Source organism: Helicoverpa zea, chromosome 9 (assembly GCF_022581195.2).
Source record: "Helicoverpa zea isolate HzStark_Cry1AcR chromosome 9, ilHelZeax1.1, whole genome shotgun sequence".
Lineage (NCBI taxonomy): Eukaryota > Metazoa > Arthropoda > Insecta > Lepidoptera > Noctuidae > Helicoverpa > Helicoverpa zea.
Window position 1 is genome coordinate 11,404,929 of NC_061460.1, and position 24,756 is coordinate 11,429,684.

The 24,756-nt window shown below is 36.9% G+C and overlaps 5 protein-coding genes across 8 annotated transcripts; 3 read left to right on the top strand and 2 right to left on the bottom strand.

Annotated features, from left to right (window-relative positions):
• Positions 1-140: 140 nt before the first annotated feature.
• On the bottom strand, positions 141-4,679 carry LOC124633045 (UPF0193 protein EVG1 homolog). Of its 3 annotated transcripts, XM_047168138.1 has the most exons (6): positions 4,607-4,679; positions 4,416-4,496; positions 1,673-1,856; positions 1,222-1,385; positions 831-1,058; positions 141-712 (listed from the first exon to the last, which is right to left on the bottom strand). In XM_047168138.1, exons 2-6 carry the CDS (start codon positions 4,438-4,440, stop codon positions 567-569), a joined length of 747 nt encoding a protein of 248 aa, XP_047024094.1. In that variant the 5' UTR covers positions 4,441-4,496; positions 4,607-4,679; the 3' UTR covers positions 141-566. The 3 variants fall into 3 exon arrangements, with proteins under 3 accessions (XP_047024094.1, XP_047024093.1, XP_047024095.1); XM_047168137.1 differs by lacking the exons at positions 4,416-4,496; positions 4,607-4,679 and adding an exon at positions 3,589-3,846; XM_047168139.1 differs by lacking the exons at positions 4,416-4,496; positions 4,607-4,679 and adding an exon at positions 1,929-1,962.
• On the top strand, positions 3,893-6,379 carry LOC124633046. The gene is made up of 3 exons (XM_047168140.1): positions 3,893-4,233; positions 4,328-4,530; positions 5,790-6,379. The coding sequence occupies exons 1-3, from the start codon at positions 4,149-4,151 to the stop codon at positions 6,054-6,056; spliced, it is 555 nt and encodes a 184-aa protein (XP_047024096.1). The 5' UTR covers positions 3,893-4,148; the 3' UTR covers positions 6,057-6,379.
• A 93-nt stretch (positions 6,380-6,472) lies between these two features.
• LOC124633047 lies at positions 6,473-7,136 on the top strand. Its single transcript, XM_047168142.1, has 2 exons — positions 6,473-6,613; positions 6,694-7,136. The coding sequence occupies exons 1-2, from the start codon at positions 6,585-6,587 to the stop codon at positions 7,079-7,081; spliced, it is 417 nt and encodes a 138-aa protein (XP_047024098.1). The 5' UTR covers positions 6,473-6,584; the 3' UTR covers positions 7,082-7,136.
• Positions 7,137-8,051: 915 nt separating this feature from the next.
• LOC124633048 (histone H3.3A) lies at positions 8,052-9,266 on the bottom strand. Its single transcript, XM_047168143.1, has 3 exons — positions 9,106-9,266; positions 8,674-8,961; positions 8,052-8,579 (listed from the first exon to the last, which is right to left on the bottom strand). The coding sequence occupies exons 2-3, from the start codon at positions 8,953-8,955 to the stop codon at positions 8,451-8,453; spliced, it is 411 nt and encodes a 136-aa protein (XP_047024099.1). The 5' UTR covers positions 8,956-8,961; positions 9,106-9,266; the 3' UTR covers positions 8,052-8,450.
• A 1,141-nt stretch (positions 9,267-10,407) lies between these two features.
• Positions 10,408-19,102, top strand: LOC124633011 (RING finger protein unkempt). 2 transcript variants are annotated; one of them, XM_047168089.1, is made up of 6 exons: positions 10,408-10,755; positions 10,830-11,066; positions 12,623-12,906; positions 12,979-13,079; positions 13,164-13,401; positions 13,507-19,102. In XM_047168089.1, the coding sequence occupies exons 1-6, from the start codon at positions 10,697-10,699 to the stop codon at positions 14,550-14,552; spliced, it is 1,965 nt and encodes a 654-aa protein (XP_047024045.1). In that variant the 5' UTR covers positions 10,408-10,696; the 3' UTR covers positions 14,553-19,102. The 2 variants fall into 2 exon arrangements, with proteins under 2 accessions (XP_047024045.1, XP_047024046.1); XM_047168090.1 differs by having other exon boundaries at positions 10,412-10,755; positions 10,857-11,066.
• The last annotated feature ends 5,654 nt before the right edge of the window (positions 19,103-24,756 follow it).

The window sequence follows — 24,756 nt, forward strand, 5'->3', positions numbered from 1 at the left end:
ATAGCATAGCCTATTTGTCGAGGAAGGCGAGAGGCTACTTTTTATTCAGGCATTAGTTCCCACATAACGCGGGTGAAACCGCTGATTATTAATACTGACGACTACCTTTTAGACTAGGCCATAAAAAATATAACAAGACGGTTTCTTAAGTATTTTATTATTTACTTTTTATTACGTTAATTTTCTATAGAATTACAAGATACCATTATAAAATGAGAACCAAACGTGGATCAGAGCCGAGTTCAGTTCCCGTAAAATAACTTTGCCGCTCCGAAGTTGGCTACTGATGACTTTATGATAAGCTTAAGCCACAGCGCAAGCGCATGCACTAGGCTGACGAAACACAAAGGTATTTGACGGGAACTATCTTGGAACCTTAAACTTTGTTCCTTGTGTGTGAACATTTCTTAGAGCAAACTACTTGCATCTCATGACAGAAAGAACCAATAGGATTGTAAATTCCGCATATAAAAATAAAACTAATAACAAAGGACTTGTTCACACTGTAGAAATTGGAAAACATTCCGTTTTATTAGAGATCGTGAAAAGTTGAAAATGGCGGTAAATCATTGGCGCCGTCTAGGAGAGTATTGCAAAGGAGACAACTGGGAGTAGGATGCCACATTTTCTTCTTTGTTTCGAGCCCTTGTTGAACTTTTGGGGCTAACACGTTTTTTCTCACTTTTGTTCGATTGACTTGATGTCCCTGAAGCTAGAATAGAATTGAATGTTGTAGGTACAAATCAGCTTTATGAGGGTATCAAAAATGTTCTAGGAGCATGGTGAAACTTTTAACTAGTTTCTAACTGAAGTGAGTTAGCAAAAGTTACCTGCAGAACTTCGTCTTTTAACCACTGGTTCTGGTTCCCGGGATCTTCGCGTACTAAACCCAGAATCCGTTGATTTAGGCGTGGAGCACTCGCTGTCGATGCCCAACGCGTCTAAAGCCCTCATTCTCTCCGCAATCTGATCTTTTATAATATCGCGGTGCGGTGCAGCCTGACCCAAATACTCCATTTCGGCGAGCCATTCTGTACGTTCCCGGATTTGAGTTACCACTGTAATTACAAATAAATCATCGATTTGGAAATGTCCCCATACATACAGTAATACTAAAAATTCCTGACTGTCCAAAAAAATGTGTGTGAAATGACCAATCTCTCAATATGTAATTTTAAGGATCATATTACGAAACAGAAAAAAAATAGCACAAAATCTTACATTCATGCCACATTTGCTTATTGGTGGGCAACTGAGGCTGTGGTTTCTTGCTGATTGCAGGAGGGGGCTTTGGCCGTTGTTCCTGGTCATCTCCATAAGCCATAGTGTTAGCGAGCCTCTCCTTCATCTTCTCCCTATCTTCCCCTCGTTTCAATGGGCGATATCTAACAAAAGAGGTAGATTAGTGATGTGTGTTCTCCATGGAGAACAAAATGACTAGCGGAGATGTCATAACGAAAATTCTCTTAAGAAAATAACACGCTAAAATGCGACTGTTCGTGGGACGAGGAACGTTACTGTCTCCGGTTCCAAAGAAGGCTTATAAGCCCAGTTTTTGTGATCCTAAAATCGTTTTCTCAACTTTCTTTACTCCGTGATGTTTTCTTGCTCCTTCTCTTGGCCGTTAATTTTAAACACGTAGATACGAATACCCAACACAAAAAATACGAACCTGTCTGCGTCGAAGACCCCAGACTCCCGAATGGTAGAAAGAGATCGTCTTCGAGACGTTCGAGGTCGGACCACCGGCATACGAACCAGCAGCTCACGGTCAGATTTATTTTCTTCATGTGCCCGAAGCTTAAAAGCAGATTTTTGTCGCTGAGCAATAGTGAGCTTCGACTCTTCTAAGAGAACTGTAATAAATGTGGGAGCCGCTTTATTTAGTAAAATAGGAACTTCATATAGTTAAATTACGTTCACATTACCTGTAATATACATCCCACCCAAAACAAAAATGTGAAAGGCTGCCAAGTTCGATAATATGGAATTCCTTTTATAGGCGAAGGATTTCCATATTATCGAACTTGGCAGCCTTTCACATTTTTTTTTTTTTTGGGTGGGATTTCATTTATGTTTTATTGGAAAATACCCCCCTAAAACGTGTTACAAAATTTAAGTACCTGGGCCACTGGGTCACCGATGACCTATGTGATGACCTGGATATAGAGAGGGAGCGCAGGGCGTTGTCTGTCCGTGGTAATATGTTGGCCCGCAGATTTGCACGGTGTTCTCATAACGTCAAAATGACCCTCTTTCGAGCCTACTGTCAGTCATTCTACACCTGCAGTCTGTGGGTTAAGTATACGCAGAGGGCATACAACGCTCTGCGTATCCAGTACAACAATGCATTCAGAATGCTTGTTGGGCTGCCGCGGTTCTGCAGCGCGTCGGGTATGTTTGCCGATGCGAGAGTCGATGATTTCTACGCAATTATACGTAAGCGTTGCGCCTCTCTAAGGCATAGAATACGCGGCAGCTCCCACAGCATACTCAGAGCATTGAGCGATCGGTGGGACTGTCCAATGTTAGGCCGATGGGTGAGACTGCACACACAAGTTGGAGTTGGATGAGTGTTTTTAAAAATATTTATGTGTAGTTGTTTTTGTTTCTGTATGTGTACCTACTAACAATAGTTTAATAAGTTTTAATGTATTTACTAACACTATGGACCACGGTCTGCAAATAAATGAGTAATAAATAAAAAAAAAAAAAAAAAATATTTTTGTAAGGTTGTTTATTTTATTTTTTTCTTATGATTAAGTTAGTTAAGGAAATGTCTCATTTATACTATCTTTCAGATTTTTGAATATGCACTATGCTTCTTACAAAGAAATGAACTAGATTAACTAAATGGACTAGATTTACGAACTGACTGACATGACATGTTATCATATATTATGTTCGTGGATCAAAGTTACACATTCGTTATTTTCGAAAGTGACTCACACTTGGCCGTTTTCAGATTTTTACTTTGACTAAATACAAACTTTTGTAACGAATTTCAGATCGGTACGACCATTCGAAGATATATTATATAAATATAGATAAATTTAGTTCGTTTTAGTTCCTTAGGGGTATAAATTTACACTGGGTATTTTACACCTTCATTATTTTGAAACCGACTCACACTTGGCCATTTTCAGATTTTTCCCTTTACCTTGACATAAAGACCTACCTCCATGCCAAATTTCAAGTCAATACGACCATTGGAAGTGGTCTAGGTTTTTGATGAGTGAGTCAGTGAATCAGTGAATCAGTGAGTCAGTCAGTGAGTGTATAGTAAAAATAGCGATTTTCTGACGTCAATATCTCAAGACCTACAATAGGTATATTAATGAAATTTTGTATTTTAGATAAGTGAGGGGGTCTCAACAGATACTAGAAATTTGAAATGTGTAAATAAAATAGATTTTGAGTTATAGGGGGGTCGAATTTGGCCCGAAATGGTTCGTGTAATATAACCCACGGCCGGTGTGTCGCTTTTTTTGCTCGAACTTGGCGGACACACTGCCGTGTGTCTAGATATATGGTAAAAGTAAAATTACCTATTAAAGCTATACCTATCTATCAGAATTAGGTACGTACCTTTTAGTAACTCTCGTTGATTTTCCGTTGGTTCTGCCACGCGAGTGTGAAAAATACCACCGTGCGGAACATTCTTGCTCGGCCAGGTGATATTCACAAAACCATTATCGTCAGGTTTCAACATTTTCATATTATTTATTCTTGCATAGAAAATAATAAACGGATGCTTGTGTTGGTCGTAACTGTTTATAAACAAAAATTATGTTTCCCGGGCAACCGTTTTTATTGACCATCGACTATTATGGTTTCATTCCGATTCAAGAAGAAACCACAAAAATATTACAAATTAATTTAGTAAAAATATATAAATAATAATTAGGGATGATAATTAGGGATGTTTGATTGTTGTTATATCAATAAGTAGTCATTTTTATCTATAATTCTTCTTTTCGTCAAAAATATGCATACAAAATTGTAAAAGAATTTCGGCTAAATGGAAAACCACGGATGCCCGACGGAAACGGACACAGTTCTCAAAAATTATGACAATAATTTCAGCAAATTGGCGCGTATCTATTTAAAAAATAAAGTTTATTTTGTAGATTTGTTATGTAAAAAACATGGATTCTTCAGTGGGACAAACGATCGAAAGAATTAAAATGCAAGAACAAGACAATGAAGTAAAACTTAGAGAAAAACGCGAATGTGAGTTTGGTTTGATTTTTTTATTTTTAAATCGTTTTGTTCTTAATTAATTTTGTTACTTCATCTTTGTACACATTTTTGTTAATTATGACAGTGAATAATACAATGCTCGCCATCAATCGAGGAATACGCGATGCTTTGACAAACATTTCGAAATTGACGAAAGAATATGAACAACTTACCGTAACCACTGCTAAACTGGCTCATCAGTTAATTGTGGAACAAACACGTCACAGCGCGCTCATTGAACAAGTTGATAGCTGCTGCAAAGAATTGGAGGAACTTCGTGACAAGTCTGTAAGTTATAATAATTACTAGGTAGGTACTGTTTTCCGCGACTTCACTTGCGCCCTGTGGCAACTAATTTCCGTACCTACTCGGATAATATAGCTTTTGCCACTCGGGGTTACGGCCCTTTCACACGGCAGTCCAGTTTTTTGCAGGATACCTTTTTTTGCAGGATCCCGTTTGATCGCAAAATATATTATAGGCTAGTGTTCACACGAGCAAACCGCATGCAGGATCCTGCAAAATGTAGGGGCCCGATTCTCCTAAGTTAATAATGTCAAAATCGAATCGCAATATGATCGCAATAGGAGTTTTAACCATATCGGGCATTCTGCTACTATATAATTAAAGACCAATCGTATTCGATTGACATTTGATTGGTGTGCGATTGGTGTGCTATTTTGGCGATTTTGGTCTATACGGTAGTTTGCTGTATAATTATTTTGCAATCGTAAATCATTTGCAGACAAAATGATTCATTATTGAATGACACAAAAGGATAAAAACGTTTATTTCAAAGAAAAAATAGCGGAATGCCACATACGCTTCAATCATAATCGAGTCGGGATTGGATCTCAGTCGAATCCAGTCGAACGTGAATCGAATTTCGCTTAAGTAAAATTAGGAGAATCGGGCCCCTGTTCCCGTTGATTTGTGCGATTCGGTTTTGTCACTTGATACTAGATCGTTCGTCAAGTAAAAAGCGGGAATCCTGCAAAAACGGACGCTGTGTTCACACGTAGTTCAGTTTTGCAGGATACTGTAAAATGCCGGTCCCGCAAAACTGGACTGCCGTGTGAAAGGGCTGTTAGAGTAGCTTCCTAGTAGTAAACTCTAATTAGTTCAGTAGTTTCAGAAACTAGGAGACAACCTCAATAATGTAAGTGTAAGTGGAATAATAGGTAGATAGTTACTGGCTTAAGGTTGGTTATTTGTTTGGAAGTAGGGCAAAAGTAGGGGGAATTTATTAAGAACGTGGACCTATACAAATGGGGTCCGGCCCCCCATTCTTATCTATGTTACTTGTCAAACGACTTAAAGCTATACATACGTCCGTGATTAAGAATCTTCAGATGTTGAAGAATAATATTTACGTTGTAAGTAGCTGCATATCTTTCGAGAAAACTTAAGAACTTTGGTGATGATTCCACAAGAAGTAGGTACTTACCTACCTACCACTAGGTAACCCAGGAAAATTCAATGAATTCAAACATAGAAAATATGTGACAAGTATTATAATTAACTATTTTGTTTTTCTCTTATATTAGACCAATGGTATTTCTTCCGTGTGGAATAAACGGTCAACATTACTAGAGACGATACACGGTGTCGCAGACAAATGTGACATTTGGGCATTACTTATTAAGCCTTCAGGTAGTGAAATAGTACCATGTAAAAAAGAAGTTCAGAATACTGAGCCAGTCATTTACGACGATAGTAAACTGAAACATGCTTTAGAAAGAAGAAATAAAGCTATTGCTGAACGTAACTATTTGCTGTCTGAGCCTGAAGTTGGCGAAGAATTTTTACGGTAATTTTATTTTCAACTAGCTACCACTACGGTTTCATCTGCTTTCTGATGTATAACTCATTATTTATAAACTATAACAATGCCAAGTTTTATCAAAAGCCATTCAGCCGTTAAGGCGTGCTTGGATCAAATTAAATGAAATCATCCAAAATTCTAAATTCGTGTACCTAATTTCTATTGAACTTGCGAGACAAGCGCAATGCTTACTTGTACACTATACGTTATGTACTGTATACTGCTTGTTTAAGGATCAAAAATGCTGTTCAGTATTCCATGGAAATAGCTGCTAATGTGTTGTAAATCTACAAAAAAGAATTTCGTTGTCTGACTGAGTCGTTAATGCCATTGCCATCAAAAAAACTTATAACACCCCGTCGTTTTGTCGGGGGTTAATAAAAAGTAGTCTGTGAAATACAATCCATGTCAAATTTGACACTGACAGAAAGAATGTAATTTTTATGAAAATCTAGAAAATCGCTGTTTATCCTCATAAAGAATTGATTTATTACAATGATTTTGTAAAACTCTAAAAATGAACAGACATCTCTTTAATTACTTCAGGTGAGATATATTGATGGTTACGCAAATCTTTCACAACAATCTTATACCTGTCTTATTCATATGCATTAATATATTTTCAGAAGGTTAGCCCGTGACTGCCGAACCAATAGATCGTTCAGCAGTAAATTGGAACCTAATGAAAATGAGCCTATCAAGTTTACAACCAGTCAAGCTGCGAGGAAGACAACGAGACCTTTAGTTCGGAAGGTGGATGTAGATATGCCGTGGTATCAACCATACTCGGTAATCACTAGTGTTGCAGTATTCCTCATATACTTTTGTGTTCTAAGAGAAGAGAATGACATAGATCTTGAATTCGACAAAACACTATACGAAAGAATACAGGGTCTAGAAAAAGAACAATTGATACAGTCATACAGGTTCAACAAGGACCACGGGAAAAGTGTTGAGGACATAGAGAAGCGACTCTTGGAATTAGAAGAAATAGAAAAAAATGCTGTTGCCTAGATATTTAAGTGAAGTAGTCATGTAAACAATATTTCAATAGAATGTGTAATTGTTATGACATCTTTTATTTTTATTTTCCACTATTTAGACTCTTATTACAAAAGTTGAATGAATTTTATTCCTTAAATGTTGTTTCATAGTCAATTTACCTTTCCCAAGATCCTATGGTATTTCCCTTATAAAAGTTTATTTACAAGCTTTTTGATAGAAGAAAACAACATTCATAGATAAAAAAACAGCACAACTTAGGTAGCATCTTCCACAAAAGGACAATGACCTTTTGTTATAACTACTGAGGGGTCACAAAAATATATACCCAAGCTATTGCAAAATATCTATTCAATGAAGTTATTTATAGTGTTCACTACGCAATAAACATCTGCCTAGCCTTTTCCAAACTATTATTACTTACCCTCATTGTTAAAATGTCATATATTGTTTGGAACTACAAAAAAAATACTTATCTCCCGAGCCTTTTCCCCACTATGTTGGGGTCGGCCTTCAGTCTTACCAGATGCAGCTGAATATGTGTTTTGCTAGGAATGACTGCCTGTCTGACCTCCTCGACCCAATACCCTTGGTAAAGACTGCTGTCAGAATTACTGCCTTCTGACTACTCCTAACGACTGCCAAGGATGTTTAATGAATGAAAGACCTAGTTTACCCTGTCCTCTGAAACAGTCATTCTGTATCCAAGATACTTAGAAATTACATGCAAAATAAAAAAAATATGTTCAAATTAAAAGAAATTGAGTTTACAGATTGCCTCTAGTTACACTTCTATAAATGTAGTATTTAAAAAAATATTACACAAGTAATTAAAATTTACTGAGAATTGATGACTAATTTTCTTCTGTCAATAAACTGATGCAATGTGATTGAACATGTTTTTCTCATTGGATGAGTCATGTTTATTACTATACTATTATAATATGTAGATGGGGTAAGTGAGCTTCTAAAGAAAACCACATAATGACCCTAATCATATTTATTTAACACCAATTTTCTCATAAACATCATACGATGCAACTTAATTACGCCAAACACAGAATTCTCACACTGCACATTGACATTACCTATTAAACTACTTAAGATGTAAATTACCACAAAATAACTATGCCCATGTATGGAGCACTGCTGATGTCAGAGCGAATGAAGTCACAATTTACAACAGCGTTTCATACATGAACTTAGCGAACTTACATAAAATGTATTTAATAAAAAAACTCAGTTCTGCTGCATCCTTAAAATAATGAATGAATGAATGAATAATGGATTTTAATAATATAAAAATTAAACACAACTTGTTATAGAATTTAGATCTATTGAATTACAAATAATTTATGATTAAAGTATACTAGAGTTACGTTTAAGCACGCTCGCCGCGGATTCGTCGAGCAAGCTGGATATCTTTAGGCATGATTGTGACACGCTTGGCGTGGATAGCGCACAAGTTGGTGTCTTCAAACAGGCCTACCAAGTAAGCCTCGCTTGCCTCCTGAAATGGATTAAACAAATCAATTAACAAAAGGGTATTAAATAAGGATGATGTTAAAATTGGTCCAGTGACCGTTAATAAAAACAAATCCCACCTGCAGAGCGCCAATGGCAGCAGATTGGAAGCGCAAGTCGGTTTTGAAATCCTGAGCAATTTCTCTCACTAAACGTTGGAATGGCAGTTTACGGATCAGCAACTCAGTAGATTTCTGGTAACGACGAATTTCACGAAGCGCTACTGTACCAGGACGGTAACGATGAGGTTTCTTGACTCCACCAGTGCTGGGCGCTGATTTACGCGCTGCCTTGGTGGCCAACTGTTTACGAGGAGCTTTACCTCCTGTAGATTTACGGGCAGTCTGCTTGGTACGAGCCATTATTCACTAAAAAAAGAAGAACGTTATGAGTTACAGATAACGAGTTCAGCATCGGATCTCAACACTCGCGTTAAACCAAACTTTGCGATTCGAATGTCAAACTTTTATATCAAATTGAATAATTAGTTAAAACCACGTTATTTTACACACCTTTTGAAGTTATTTGCGAGAAATTAACCACAAATCTTTAATAAAATAGGATCAGAGTATCAACAACAAAGATCATATGCTCAAGATGGCGCCGAAGGGAATGGCGGGTGAAACTGACGCCAATGTTTCCAGTACCTGATTGGAGGACTACAATGATGTTTGACGCCTATGATTGGTCGAAAATGTGGGCCCTGCTATTGGTGGACAAAATCAGAACTTCAAATGTGAATACTTGTGATTGGCTGTCGCTTTGGATAGTGTAGCCATTAATTACATTAAATTGCAAAAATAAAAACTACTAACGCCGTTGCGAAATGTTGCTATAGTAAGGAAAAAGTGAATTTGCTTTTATGTGGTACTAGAAGTTCTAAAATGCAAAAGCAATGTCCACTGAGAGTTTTGATCTCAGTTTTGATGTATTACTTACTGTGGCTTTATGTTACATAACGTAACTTATTTATTACAGTTTATTTTATGTACAGCATTTAGTTTTAGGGCCGTGAGGAAAATAAAGTTTTGTTTAAATGGGTCACTTTTTTTTACATTTGCAGTAATCAAAAAATAGGTATGAGAAAAACGTTATCAAAGGATAATTTTAATAGTTTATTTCGTATAAGTTAGGCAAATCAGGCCCAGGGCCCTGTTGGGCCTCTGCTTACAATTCTAAGAGTGTGTTCTTCTGCAAGACCATCTTCGTAGCATCCGTGTGGCGTAGTAATTTTTTTACTCGTCTTCTCTCTTTCCTTGTTAGGCCCAAATTCTGTTGTCAAATCTTTACAAACATGGAGAGATCACGCAAGTTTTCATCTCTTGCTAGAAGAATTTCGAGGTGGATGGGGGCAAACAATTGCGCTCACCAACACCTGATTATGGGCCAACCCCCAGCTTTGGAAGCTTTTGTCCAGCTGTGGACGGCTTAGGATGCAACGACGAAAATAATTTCTATTAAAAGTGGCTAACATCAATAGTAGCTTAACTGGAACACTTTATAATTACCAAGTCGTGAAAATAATATTTTTCTTTATTTTTGATTCTAAGGTTTCATTCGATTTTTTCATGAATTTTGGGATTAGACCTTGGAAATTCAGAGAGAAAGTAGGGAAAAATTATGGACCCTTATAAAATTCCAATGTATTAGGAAGCGTCTAAACTAGTATCTTTACTTAACTGGCGATAATTATCTTAACTTTTTCTTTTGTTATCATTAATTTTTGGATTCCTCCATTGTTATTGTTGATGTAGAAATGTGTCCCATTTTTTGTCTCTATCTCTCTACAGCCAACATTCGCTGAACAGAGCGAGTCGAGTAGAAAACATACAATTTGACAGTGCTGTCAATTGATTGCGCTTTATTTTTTCGGTGCCGAAATTAAGTTCGACAATAAGATAACGCAGTTTTAAGTTCAAGGCCATTTAAAATTAAATTGTTTGGTGATTTCATTATTATTTTGATAGTATTAGAATCGAATAGACGTTTATTTGTGTTTTTCCCTTTCTAAAATGTTATGTATCACGTGATCGTATATTGAATTTTAATTGGTCGTCGGTGAGCGTGCCCTGCGCGACGCGAGAGGCGCAATAATTTTCCAAAATGCCGTCGGAATCTAAACCTTTGTTAGCAGCTCAAACAGAAAAACCGAACCATTACAAGTAATTACTTGCTTTTTAATCGTGTTATTTGTGATGTGAAAGTGTTTCAAGTGAGGTTCAATATAGTGTATTAGCTCTGAGTCTACGATTTTATGTTCCAGATATCTAAAGGAGTTTCGAGTAGAGCAGTGTCCGTCTTTCTTACAACACAAATGTACACAACATAGGCCTTTTACTTGTTTTCATTGGCATTTTAATAACCAAAGACGACGAAGGCCTGTCCGCAAAAGAGATGGGACTTTCAACTATAGCGCAGATAACTACTGTACAAAATATAACGAGACATCAGGCATTTGTGAAGATGGGGACGAGTGAGTGTCGTTGCTTTGTTTTGTTACATATTTACTTTATTTACTCATATACTTTACTCCAAGCAAAAGAATAACCTTTTGGGTGTCCATATGTTAGTGAAATTCGTCACAATAATATGTAATACCAATTGGTTTCCATATTTGTTTACTGCTATCTCAAGTATAATCCAACCAAATGTTGAGTGTACAAACGACGCCGTATGTTAGTACTGGTTTGAAACATTTCCATGGCATTTTTATTTGGCTGGGTAATATTGATGTGGCCCATTGTTCAGATTTGTTTTGATCCATGAATATGTATTTATTGAATATTATTATTTCGTGACTACCAAAATTAATTAGTTTTCAATGTGAGTATAGTACTCAACTTAATACAAAAGCTCAGAAAGTTACACAACACTTAATTGGCTGGTTGGACAAGTTGGACTGAAGAACGAATACTGACTGACATTATTGGAAAGACGTTTGTGTTGGAAGTAAAGTTTTATTTGCTTTTTTACTCTGATATGCAACCAAGTTCCACTCGTACTAACCAAAACGCCAGCAATAGAAAATGTATTAATATGTTGGTTGCCTGATTAACTCGGCTTGGGAAGTCAGAAAGGCAGTTGCTCCATGAAAAATACTGCTACTCAGCTCCATCCAGTTAGACTAGCCAACCCCAATATAGTTTGGTAAAGGCTTAGCAGATGATGATGAATATTTTGTTTTGGAAGATTGTAAGTTCTTATAAGTGCATGTTCAAACAAGACTAAATGAATATTATCTATTACTCAGAAATTCTTGATTACACAATGACATATAAACACTGATAACTTACAGAATATTAAATAGGGAAAAACCAGCAAACAGACAAACAAATTAATAATGTTTGTACAGATATTTCTGGGTTCTACTTATTTAAAGCAAAGTCAAACTAAGTTTACTGCTACTACTACTACTGAAATTCTAGGAATTTACTATTTAATTTTGTAGTTTTCTACTAAGAATAGGAAAAAATATTTTGATTGGATAAAAAATCTAATTGTGTAACGATAAGGATTCACAAAATTAGTGGTTAAAAATTCTTGAATTATATCACTAGATTTTTTCCTTTCTGGCACATGAGAACTGACTCATTGGAATCCAATAAAAACTAATTGTTCCTTCCTATCCGTCAGTTGCACAATGCTCCATTAAAGTTAAAACTTGTTTAAATCTATTGCTGACTCTTGCTTTGTCAACAAGATAAAAGGTGTCAGCAATAGATTTAAAGAAGCCTTAACTTTAATGGAGCTTCGTGCAACTGACGGTATGACACAGATGTCCTGCTGGTGCAAAAATAATTTGATTACAGAAGATCTTGTCCTTCCATGCTTCGGAAGGCACGATAAATTGGTGGTCTAGCTGTCATTGAGACATCTGTGACAGTCATTCGGGTAGTCAGTCCCTCCTTATAAAACACCGGTACTGAGCTGGTACTAAGTCCAGATAAACTGGGATCCTACCTACATAGTTTGGAAAAGAAAAACTTCTTGACTTTGTTATCATATAAGTAATGGGAAGTTTCCCCCCAGATGTCCGTACCTGCACCGCACGGCGGGCGACACGGAGCGGCGCTACCACCTGCGCTACTACAAGACGTGCATGTGCGTGCACGACACGGACGCGCGCGGGCTGTGCACCAAGAACGGCGCGCACTGCGCCTTCGCGCACGGCGCGCCCGACCTGCGCCCGCCCGTGCTCGACGTGCGCGAGCTGCAGGCGCTCGACAACCCCGACGCCGCCGACGCCGACGCCGCCGCGCCCAACGCCTTAGATAGAGAAAGAAATCTACAGAATGAAGACCCTAAGTGGCAAGGTATACTTACTTATTTGTGCTGTGGTTTTGTATTTTCTGTACATTATCTAACAAAAATGTTTTTGCTTTCAGATACAAATTATGTACTATCATCATATAAAACGGAGCCGTGTAAAAGACCACCTAGGTTATGTAGACAAGGATATGCATGTCCCCAATATCACAATAGTAAAGTGAGTATCATAAGCCAAACTTGGAATTGAAATTAAATGAATTCATAAAGAATTAGGTTTTTAATCATGACTTCTTTGTTACAGGATAAACGTAGATCACCGCGTAAATATAAGTATCGTAGTACCCCGTGCCCTAACGTGAAACACGGCGAGGAGTGGGGGGAGCCTAGTAATTGTGAAGCGGGCGACGGGTGCGGCTACTGTCATACACGCACAGAGCAGCAGTTCCACCCCGAGATCTACAAGTCCACCAAGTGCAATGACGTGCAGCAGGCCGGCTACTGCCCGCGCGGCCTCTTCTGTGCCTTCGCGCACGTCGAGCGTGAGTACTTACTAATAACAGAAGCAATATTTGCTGCTTTCGGAAAGCGTCACCTTTATTAGTAGTGTTTAGAATATCGTTTCACATTGATTTTGATTTGTGTAGCTGAGGAGCTGGGAGCGCGCGAACTAGCGGGCGCGCTGGACTGCGGCACCAGCCTCGCCGACCTGCTGTCCTCCGCGCTGCCGCCCGACAAGAAGCCCGAGCGAGCCGCGTCCCCCGCGCCGCACGCGCTGGCGCCGCTCAGCAACGGCTCCGGCGACGGCTCCGAGTGCGCCTCCACGTCGTCCGGCGGCTCCGCGCCCCGCGCCGCAGCGCCGGACCTCAAGCCCGCGCCCGCCTGGCCCGCGCGCGCCACCTTCGACGCCGCCGTGCTGCACGACGTGGTGGGCAACGCGCTCGACGACCTGCACCTCGACGACCCGCTCAACCTGGTGGCCGCGCTCGACCGCGACCTGGCCGACGGCGACGGCCTGCTGTCCGGCTCCGCGCCCGTCAACATCCCGCAGCGACCCACCTTGCGCGGCTTCAGCCCGCCCGCCGCCGGCTCGCCTCTGCCGCCCTTCCTGCGCTACGCTAACGACGCCGAGCGCCTGTTCAACTCGCACGCCATCAAGGCGGGCAGCTTCGGCGGCGGCGGCGGCGGCCCGTTCGAGTTCGCGGCGGCGTCGCCGTCGGGCCCGGCGGAGCTGTCGCGGCTGCGCGAGGAGGTGGTGGCGTCGCGCGCGGCGGTGGCGCGGTGGGACGAGCGCATCGCGCAGGCGCGCTCGGCGTGCGAGGCGTGGAAGCGCGAGGCGGACGAGGCGGCGCGCGCGGCGGCGCTGGCCGAGCGCCAGCGCGACGAGGCGCGGCAGCACGCGCTGTCGCTGCGGCGCGAGCTGGACGCGGCGCGGGCGGCCCTGGCGCCGCGCCGCGACCTGCGCGGGCTGCCGCTCACGGCGCTCAAGGCGCTGCAGGCGCAGGCGCGGCTGGAGCTGGAGGACATCGAGAAGGTGCTGTACCTGGAGACGGCCACCAAGTGCATGGTGTGCGAGGAGCAGCCGCGCAGCGTCACGCTGGCGCCGTGCAACCACTACGTGCTGTGCGACGCCTGCGCCGCCACCACCGCCGAGTGCCCCTACTGTCAGACGCCTGTGCAGCATCATCAGTAGCCGCAGCCTCTCTACCGACATCTTTCTGATTGAGGTTGCACTATCTATTTAGAAATCATCTTGAGGCCTAGGCTACTAGGTAATCTTCTAAATGGCGACGCTGAACTATCACGTCGGGTCAGTCCGAGAAACTAAATCCTTATTCACCAATTGATATACTATTAATCAAACTACGACTAAAGTTGAATATCTTCATTGTTGACTTATCATGTTCACCTGCTCACCAAAGTTGCAGATAATTATATTATGGAGAAATATACTACCTTCGTTGGTATATATTATTATCAGATTGATTGATATTTATAACTGACATATATACTAGAACATAATGTTATGGATATAATGCTTTTGATGTTAACATTTTTGTTTATTAGCCTCTCGTGTTAGTGGACTGTTGCTTTTACTCGTACAGATACAACAAAATATATATTATAGGTATTTATGAGGTTTTATCTTGAAAATTAACCTTTGTGGTTATGCTTTCACCAATTATCGTAGATGTTAAGAAAATTTTGTATCGATTTGGATATTCTCATTGTGACTCAATTTATATGTAAGTTATATATTATATATTGATATTGATGGAAGCACGGCCATGAATATATTAGTGATTATAAGTATCGGAGAATATTAAAGTGTAGTATTTAGTTTTATACAGATATCTACAAATCATTTTACATATTCAGATTAGAATAATTATAATGGTGTACTGACAGTGTAACACGGCTATTGAGTGTGGCTTGTATCGGCTTGCTCGTGATTATCGCATTACATCATTTTCACTAATAACTAGCTATCTAAGGACCAAATTTTTCTATTAAAATATTGAAATTACGAATAGTAGTTGAGTAGGCGCGTGAGTGCCCTCTATAGATCGAACGACTCTAACTGCTTTACATATTTGCCTAGATGCCCCACGTTTGAGAAGCCGTATATATTTTTGTAGACACTAAATTTAGCGCTTCACTAAAGAGATTTTCATGATCATCTCTAAAAGAAGTACTGAATAATTCATAATCGATTTCTATCAAGCGTGTTTTCCGCTTTTTGCGATTAAAAGAATCTTATATAGTTATAAACTTTTGTTGTACTCGCGACCTCTAGCGGCGGCGTGAACGAATGAACTTTCTCGACGGACAAATGATTGTGTTTGTAGAAGGTCTATCTAATACAAGACAAGATAATGCTATAATTAGAGTAGTAGAAGTACATTTATGGTATTATAAGTTGTACTAAATCTATTGATAATGTGACAAGACAAGAATGTTTCAACGACATATTCTATATCGTGTCTGTATTGGATGTAAGCGACTGAAGTTAGTAGCAGTCTAGTGCGCGCTAGACTGACGAGATAGGGTATTGAAGAATGTAAGGTAAAGTATAAGCTGTCGGTAGATGTATGTAGTTTTATTGTTAAATAATGTCATGACACTAATCTGCCGCCGCTAGAGTTCGCCCGTAAAAGTAGATTTATTATACAAACGTAGCGCATTTTATGTTAACATTCCCAAATAATCACTAGATATTATATTTATATTAAAGTATCCCTATCATTATCTTTCTCAGTATAGAGGAGTAACTGAATTATTGCAGGATATACCCAAATTTTTAACTTATTTCCTTTTTACAATTTCGTTTCATTCAAATAGTATCAGGATTTTAATAAACTTGAGCACATTTAAAGCATTTATTTATCTTTTTACTAGACGTTACAAGTAAATGGACGGATATTTCAATAAATAATTAAATAATGTCAATAAATAAAATTTTGTTATTCCGCCATGGGAAAATCATCAACTTCACGAAGATATACTCAGCCTAGTTGTTGCTTAATAAACGTTATTAATTCTTATGAGCATTTATTTTCCATTTTTGTTCTCGGTATCAAATCTTGGACAACTGGTCATCATACAAAAGGAAGTGAGTTGTGACTTTGTGATGAGATCTTTTATATTGTTCAACTTATTCTTGTTCCATGGCGGGAGAACTACTGAGCATTTCCATGAGATTATGTTATTTTGTCTATCAATAATACAGTTGTAAGAGTATTTTCATTCGGGTTTCTTGTATTCTTTCAACTATGGGCTCACTAGATGGGTAGATTTGCGTTTAACCTCAGATTTTAGGAAGCGTATTTCAATCTATGACTATTTATTGAGACTTGAAGCAATAAATAAAATTAACCGCGGTTAGACGCAGGTCGACTAAGGTATTTAAAAATAATAAGAAAAATCATAGAAACACAAGCGAAAATATTTCTTAGAAAAGTTTTAAAATTGAATCGTTTCATCTCCAAGTTTTACCTTCGAGACTTTAATACGAATTGTTATTAATACCACTACTGTTATTAATACGAGTTTCCTACGACACGTTTTAGAAATACTTATTTTTATTTATATTTTACTACATTGACCATCTGATAGTCATGGACGCACGTGGCTGTGCCGACTATGGAGACAATTTTGTCATAATGATGTATTTCAAATAACATAATCAGCAAAGCTATGATTGTCTAAGTTCATAACGCCGTAAAAACATCCAAAATGGATCATACATTTGTTAAAAGGACGAGAAACTTATATTTACCTATTTAGTTTTCTGTATGAATGAGACAATAATAATAAATACGACGGGTCTCTTGATTTCGGCCGGCCATTACCCACGTGGCAATCAGAATTAAATATTTATACTATGAAACTTTAATGTTTTTTTTTTGTATGAATATAATATTGTAATAGTAATAACAAATTTAACTTAGATATATAACTTAGATTTAAGTAGTGTTTTCAAATTGTAATGGACATTGTTTTAAGTGTGTAGAAGCGTCTTGTATCGTAAACAGAAGCAATATGACCACAGCCGCCTTTTATAATATTCAGATATATACAATGTTACACGGCATGGAGTGCAACGGAGACGCATGTACCCTTCAAGTGTGCACACAACGCAAGTGACTGACTAGTAGTAGAGCTGATTGATGTATGTAGTTAAATACTATCCTTTAAAACTTATCAGTGTGTCTTTCCCATTACCACTCATTTGTTAGTTATTATAGCGTTGCTTGGCTTTCAAACTTATAGTATTTTTATCTTAAATAGCTACCCCCCAAATCCAAGATGGCTTAACATGGCGTCTCCGTTGCGGTCCGCAGCCCTTATACAATTATGTCGACACGGCACATTTTGTGTACTCAAATTAAATAAGATCTTACTGAATTAGGCTTTGAATCTTGTTTGATTAGGTTAGTAGACATCGGGAATAATCGTTGCGTCAGTATTTTTAATGAAGTCATATTTGATCTAAATCAATTTTATTACACGATTCCATATTGTAGGTAAGTAGTGTTTTGAAAATCATATCTTTTTGAATAATAGACATAACAGTTATATTTTTTCCTCCTAATAGTGGAAAGTAAAGAGTGAATACTATAATACATATGTTTACTCAACTTAGAATCGTCATTTTCTATTTTTTTAAATATGAATAATCAGATCAGAAAGTTGTCTATTGAATATTTATGATAAAACAATATTGATGTACACGATTCTCAGTGCTCATGTGGGAACTAGATAATATGTCTATGAAAGGTGTGTCTCTATCGGAAATGTAATTTATTTGATGTGTCGAGTTCAAAGTACTTGTGAAATGTGATTTTTGGAAATGCTTGTCTAAATATTTTTCAATGGTAGAGTAAGAGTTGGTCACAAGGTATCGTGATCTTGTCTGAAACATATGGAAGTAGTGGCGTGAAACAAAATGTCCTGTGTGGCCATAGCGTATTATAGTCTAGCTTGCTAATCATTTGAGATTTAGATGTGTATTAGAGTCGATATTTATTTTTATATAGAAATCTTTATCACATGGAGAGTGTAATTTTGTTGATAAAATTTTGTAGTTGCTATAGATATCGCGTGGATCCTATCTGTACCTTGAGTGTTTACTGTAGAGGAGTGTGTCGTGCAGACGCTGGTGAGAGCTCCGCCGAGTGCAATGCGTCGCTCGCGGTACCGACGAGATCAGACCGATGACCGGCGGGCGTGGTGTGGTTATTGTTTATGTACCTTTGTTTTATCCTCGTTTTAAGCAATTATTTTATCAACATTTATAAACAATATTATACCTACAGTTTGCATTTTGTTTTAGTTTGTTTAAGGACCAATGTAGTTAAAAGGCTTTGAAAGTTTTTTGCATGTGCATAATAACAGCATTCGACTATTTTACTTAATATATATTTACATATTTTTAATTTTATTTAATTTTTAGGTAGGTAGGTCCAACAAATTCTTTCAAATTTTTATTGTTAAATTTAGAAATAGAACGTAGTAGATAACCAATTGAGACACGTTCACACTCACATACTGGAGATCAAATTGTTTTTATTTTTTTATTTATTACAAAAATATGCATTATAGCTTCTAATATCATAGTAGATATTTTTTAACAAAGTAATTTTCAAATCCATGTGATACAAATTAATGTGTAACAGAGATGTGAAGATTATGAATATTACTAGATAGGTAGGTTTAATAAATTTAAAATTCCATTCAATAGCATATGCGTTTTATTTATTAGAACACCACCACCCTATTCCAAAATATCCTCTTTCATCTTCATTTTACAGCGATTAGATCAGCGCTGCTAGCTTCTTTTCAACATCTAGTAGTAATACCTAAAAATAAAAAAATCGGTAAAAAAACTTTTAAGTTAAACGGTTTTATCTTGTGTGCACTGAAAACTAGAAAAAAAAAAACTTACCTATAAACCTACGTAGGTGGTCCCGGTCATATTAGACTAAAATAAAAACGCGGGCCCATTACCGTACCTACTGTAATACTTTCTTCTAGAGGTATATAGGTGTGGATTGCATCGACTTACTATAATCGTAACTGGAGATTTTGACAATCAATAATCAGCCGTAGCGGCTTCACCAGCGAACGCCGAGCTCACGATCTCCCAAAGTATAAAGATATGCTTTGCCATAGGTAGGATTTCAGAGAGCCCCACGTTTTTATTTTAGTCTAATATGACCGGGACCACCTACGTAGGTTTATAGGTAAGTAACAGTTTTGTTTTTCTAGTTTTCAGTGCACATAAGATAAAACCGTTTAACTTAAAAGTTTTTTTTACCGATTTTTTATTTTCTAGATTTTAGTATTTAACGAGAATGCCTACCGAATATTCCTCATTCTATATATGGGTCAGCAGCGGTGAGGGAGTGCCAGACTCTTACTGACTAAAAACCGTTGTGTTTCGTCGTAGGCCTTTTATGTACCAGGACCACGGTAACTCTTTCGAACAATCCCGCAGCCCAGGCAGGCCTTGGCGCTGCTGGGCCCCGCTGGGGTTGCTGACAGTATTCTACTTGAGTAGCCCTTTCATTTGATACCCATATTGAGGGGGTTGTGGAAAAAATAATATAAATCCGCCATTTTGTACCGGCGGCCATATTTAATTTACAATGTTATTGATATTATTATATTGTATTGTCATCGGAATTAAAGGTGTGTACCAAACAATCAATTTGACAACAGGAAGGTACTTAAATTTGAATTACTAAAGGAGATTGGGCAAGAATGTATGAAGTTCGGTCCAAATGTCCAGCACGAACGAGACCTATATAATTAAATAGTCCACTTAATTTAGAGTAACTTACTAAGAAAGTAAAAAAAACAATGCCAAAAAAAAGTTATAGCCAAAAATGTATTCTTAATTTTCGGTAGTTTTTGTATGTTATCATTATTATTTTTTATTTTATTCCATTCTATTTCCGCACTTTATCTAAAACTAAGATGAGATATAAGAAAGACACATTTGCATATAAACAGCCCATATTTTTTTGCCCGATGTACGAATCACTAACCTATTGAGGCGCCAGAAGTGCTTGAATATACTCAGCGGTGCCTGGATCTAAGAAAGTTCGATGTAACTGGTGGTATCTTCACTCTAATAATGAACAATTCTATTTTGTCAGAAGTTACAGAAAGTACGAAAATTGAACATCACGAAAAGTAATTGAAAAAATCTATAAAATGTTTTATTTGATTTTGCTATAACTTTTTTCTGGCATTATATATTTTTTTACTCTCATAACAAAAAATATTCTATATTTAACGGGCTATCTAGCCATAGAGATTTCGTTCGTGGTGGACATTTGGACCGGAATCGCCCATTGTCCTTTGACCCAAGAATAAATAATAAAACAAACGGGGTGAGCTAAATAAAACCGTTTAATAATAATAAGTAAAGGTAACGGTTGTGTTATTAATCCATTTTTTTGTATACTATCCTACGTCCTTTCTCAAGTTCCAAACTATGTCTGTACCAAATTTCACACAAATCGCTTCAGTAGTTTAGGCGTGAAGAAAAAACAGATAGGCAGAGTTACTTTCGCATTTATAATATTAGCTTGGATGTTGTTTAGTGCTAAAAATTGTTATAATTTTAATAAAATAAATGATCTATATAATTATCTGTCACTTGGAGTAAATTAATAAAACCAGATATCAATTTGTGGTTCTTTAATAAATAAATTACAATATTGCATTGCTTTAAACTTTGAAGGTTCGTTTAACAAAAACACGTAGAAAGCTAAACGCACATCCCAGTTTGATTATTTTACTTTACGAAAAATTATAATTCAGGCTCAACTACTTTAGGATGAATGGCTTGTTATTGAAATCGTATTGTTTACCTGAAATATGCGCCAAACTTTCATTTTTAAAACTTGCTTGGTTAACGGGCATCATTGTAGGCAGTATGTTATTATCAAAAACAAAAATAATACAGCGTTTTGCCTATATTTCAAAGCAAAATATTATGTTAAGCCTTGTGAACCAATATGTAACATTCGGGATACCACTACTAGAAGACATCATGTGGTTGTATTAAAGTTTTTTTTTAGGAATCCAACACAATTTATTAGATTTAAATATACATGGGCAGATTCCCTAACTTGGCTCCCAACACATACTCTTCAATAAGTGAAATAACGCTCGTAGCTCAATAGAATAGACATAGAATTATATTTTTTATATAGTTACGATACTTAATTTAGTGTCCTCGCTCGGCGCTTGCTTTGTTTCTTAAGATTTTAACTAAATAGTTGAACTTACAATATATGGTTAACAAGTAAAATAAAGCTTAGAAATGCATCGGGCAACATTATAAGAACACAAGATCACCAATCAGATCTTTTTGGTATTTCGCTGAATTAGTGTCGCATTGAGAATAATTCTACAGTATTTTCCAAATTACGGGCTGAGGAAAATGGTTTTGTAATATTGACGGGGCTTAATTATACTTTTGTGTACATAGTTTAAGAGTTGCAACACTAATTTGGCGAAAGAGCTTCACAAAACACAATTTTTATACACACAGTGACACAAAAATGCCTTTATTAACATTGAGAGTGCAATAATACAAATTGTTTCAGAAATACAGATTTTAGTAGGTACTTGAAAATGACTGATCATTTCACAACATAAACTATGGGTGGGATGTTAATTTGTAGATATATAAAGGACGGATATGATGAAGTCAAAATACTATATAGCTGCCAAACACAATAGACAAACAAAAGGTTTGTAAAGACAGATAAGGAAATAATAATTTTCTTACAGGCTTATTCGTTCAGACACTTGACACCATCATTACAAATAGCTGTGAATGTTTCCAGACACGGTTTTTTGAGCTCCTGATGAAGCTGAATATTATTGTGAAACATGAGAACGTAATAAACTTCTAGGCTTCTGTGTCTGTGCTCTGAACATTTAGTTCAAGAAATTAACATTGTGCATACATGTAAAATAACGTGTCGTTACCTTAGGACTAGTTCTATTTAACTTAGAATATGAGCAAACGCTAATCGCCCGTGCAACAAGGCGACCTACTTACCCTAAATATATTAAACGATTTAGCAAATTAAACTATATTTTCAACAGGTTGTATAATAGGCCTGATATATATATTAAAATAATTTCTTCGCACAATTACACATTTATATCTTTTATAATCTAGTAAGTTTAGAATCTAAAGAGAGCGTCAACCTACTTGTAATAGGTATGTCTACGTCTATAATATTTCATAGGCATCGAAGCGTTACTAGTTACTAGTCCAACTGACAACACCACCGTATTAGTTCTTTGGTAAAGTTTGAGAAACGGGTACGCAGATGTAGCGATATTTATAATAGTCTATCGGTAGGTACAGTGAGTTTCTGAACATTAGGATATAAGGTCAAATAGCAAGCAAATGTACAACATTTTGTGAGTAGTAAGCTGTCACGGATAGTTAAAATCTACAAAATAAATTGTGACTCTTAATAAAAGTGGTTGTCACGTTTAAGACATTGTTAGTAGTTTCGGTGGTCTAGTAAAGTCAGCTAAACTAGAGTTGAAACGAAAATATTGATCTATTTACATAAACTTGTGTTCCCCAAGAAATAAAGTCTTGATTAGGAAATGTCATCTGTTTTTAAATAATTTCAGATCAAGTGACCTAATTCATATTGAACAAAAAATACATCAATTTACGCTTAAATAAAATAAACACAAAGAAAAGTAAATAAATATAATGGCATAAAAAATATATCCTATAAAAAAGGAAAAAAATAGAAACAAAATATTTCATTATAACATATTGCAACTTAAAATAGTTTTTAAGCTGTAAATACCATAGATGTAATATAATAAACAAGATTGCGCACGCTCCAAATATATATTTACGAAAATGAACTCTATTCCAACGCAATAAGGTACTAAATTTGTTGCATAATACACAGAGGCAAATCCGAGCCGAGAGGGATAGTTAGAACGGAGGCCGTTTGTCTCTATCTAACACCTTGCCAGCATAAAAAAATGTTGTGATCAACAGTTTTGTCTGCCCAAAAAAACAACTGAACCACATATATTTTTATCTTATTTTAACAATTGTAAGTCAACAAATTAATAAAAATCGCATTAATTTATTATACGAATAAATTATTTATTTAAATTATTATTCTCAAAACATAAACAACGTAAATTTTTATTTTGTTTTTTTTTTCTTTTCTTGCGGTAACCCTGAACATTCTTGGCGCGTAATCAGCATATAAAATTTTGTTTATATTTTTTGTATTAAATCAATTTAAACTATTTAAATTGTTAAAAAGTGTTGCGTTTATACTTGTAAAAGTGAATCCTATGGTGGTTGCAATATATCGTTCCACAGGTTAGCTAATAATAACATTTTCGTAAACCAAACAACTAGGGTGCCCATGAATTCTTGTAATGAGTGAAAATATGGGTGATGGATTTTAAAACTGTTGTACTATTGTTATAGCTTCCCAAAAAATGAAGAAAGGCGACATAAATGGCTCAGCAGTCTATATATGAAGTAGAAATACAAAAAAACAGTCTTCATTTCGAATCTTCCTGCTTTTAAACTGCTAATTCCCGCTAATTATTAAAAGCCATTATAAGTATCTTAAGGTCACAAACTGCGTAAGTTAAAACTTCAATACCAATCTGCGTTTAATAATCTTAGCAAATTCGGATTTGTCTCACATAGGTAGCTTAAACTCATAGTCACCCTATTAGAAAGGGACAGACAGCCTCCGTACTGTTTCACTCGGCTCGTTTTTTGGGTTTATATGCGCAGTCCTGTTTACTAATATTATGTCTATGGTAAATACATAACTACGTCATTACGGTGTTGTCAGTTTCAAAATGTAATTATAATTAAGCCAGCACTTACAAATAGGTACTGGCAACATCTGTCTGTAGCTCGTGAGACTATTTCAAATACATTTCTTATTTTCTAAAAAGGCAAATTTGATTGAATGTCAAGCCATTTACAAATTGGCGGCCTAATTCTAGTTTGCTTTCAATCTAAGTACCCACGGTAGATACATGTAATACGTCATTTCAGTTTTGCGCGTTTCAGTAGATCTTGCAATGTCTCCAAGAAAAGTAAACAGAATTTTCTTGGTAATCAGTCTATTTATCGTAATGGCAATACATAAAATGTTGCTATGTATAAGAATAAGCCCTTAAAAGATTAATTGGCTTATCGCAAGTTTTAAATCTAGAACTGTCACGTCAGGCTCGGGCCGTATAGGCGGGAACAGATATATCCAATGGACTTTAGAGTCATAATTGACTCAAATTTTTGAATAAATTCCAATTACTCGATTTCAGAGAAAGAATTTTATTATAGTTCGGCCATT

What these genes read in the sequence shown, in the direction of transcription:
- LOC124633045 (XM_047168137.1), bottom strand. Translation starts at nt 3,718, where the DNA reads ATGAAAATGTTGAAACCTGACGATAATGGTTTTGTGAATATCACCTGG. An exon ending in TCAACGAGAGTTACTAAAAG is followed by an intron (nt 1,857 to 3,588) that starts GTACGTACCTAA and finishes CATTTATTACAG; the next exon opens with TTCTCTTAGAAGAGTCGAAG. An exon ending in GGGGTCTTCGACGCAGACAG is followed by an intron (nt 1,386 to 1,672) that starts GTTCGTATTTTT and finishes CTCTTTTGTTAG; the next exon opens with ATATCGCCCATTGAAACGAG.
- LOC124633046 (XM_047168140.1), top strand. Translation starts at nt 4,149, where the DNA reads ATGGATTCTTCAGTGGGACAAACGATCGAAAGAATTAAAATGCAAGAA. An exon ending in ACTTAGAGAAAAACGCGAAT is followed by an intron (nt 4,234 to 4,327) that starts GTGAGTTTGGTT and finishes TAATTATGACAG; the next exon opens with TGAATAATACAATGCTCGCC. An exon ending in AGGAACTTCGTGACAAGTCT is followed by an intron (nt 4,531 to 5,789) that starts GTAAGTTATAAT and finishes CTCTTATATTAG; the next exon opens with ACCAATGGTATTTCTTCCGT.
- LOC124633047 (XM_047168142.1), top strand. Translation starts at nt 6,585, where the DNA reads ATGAACAGACATCTCTTTAATTACTTCAG. An exon ending in CATCTCTTTAATTACTTCAG is followed by an intron (nt 6,614 to 6,693) that starts GTGAGATATATT and finishes ATATATTTTCAG; the next exon opens with AAGGTTAGCCCGTGACTGCC.
- LOC124633048 (XM_047168143.1), bottom strand. Translation starts at nt 8,955, where the DNA reads ATGGCTCGTACCAAGCAGACTGCCCGTAAATCTACAGGAGGTAAAGCT. An exon ending in CTGCCATTGGCGCTCTGCAG is followed by an intron (nt 8,580 to 8,673) that starts GTGGGATTTGTT and finishes AATCCATTTCAG; the next exon opens with GAGGCAAGCGAGGCTTACTT.
- LOC124633011 (XM_047168089.1), top strand. Translation starts at nt 10,697, where the DNA reads ATGCCGTCGGAATCTAAACCTTTGTTAGCAGCTCAAACAGAAAAACCG. An exon ending in CCCAATATCACAATAGTAAA is followed by an intron (nt 13,080 to 13,163) that starts GTGAGTATCATA and finishes TCTTTGTTACAG; the next exon opens with GATAAACGTAGATCACCGCG. An exon ending in TGCCTTCGCGCACGTCGAGC is followed by an intron (nt 13,402 to 13,506) that starts GTGAGTACTTAC and finishes TGATTTGTGTAG; the next exon opens with CTGAGGAGCTGGGAGCGCGC.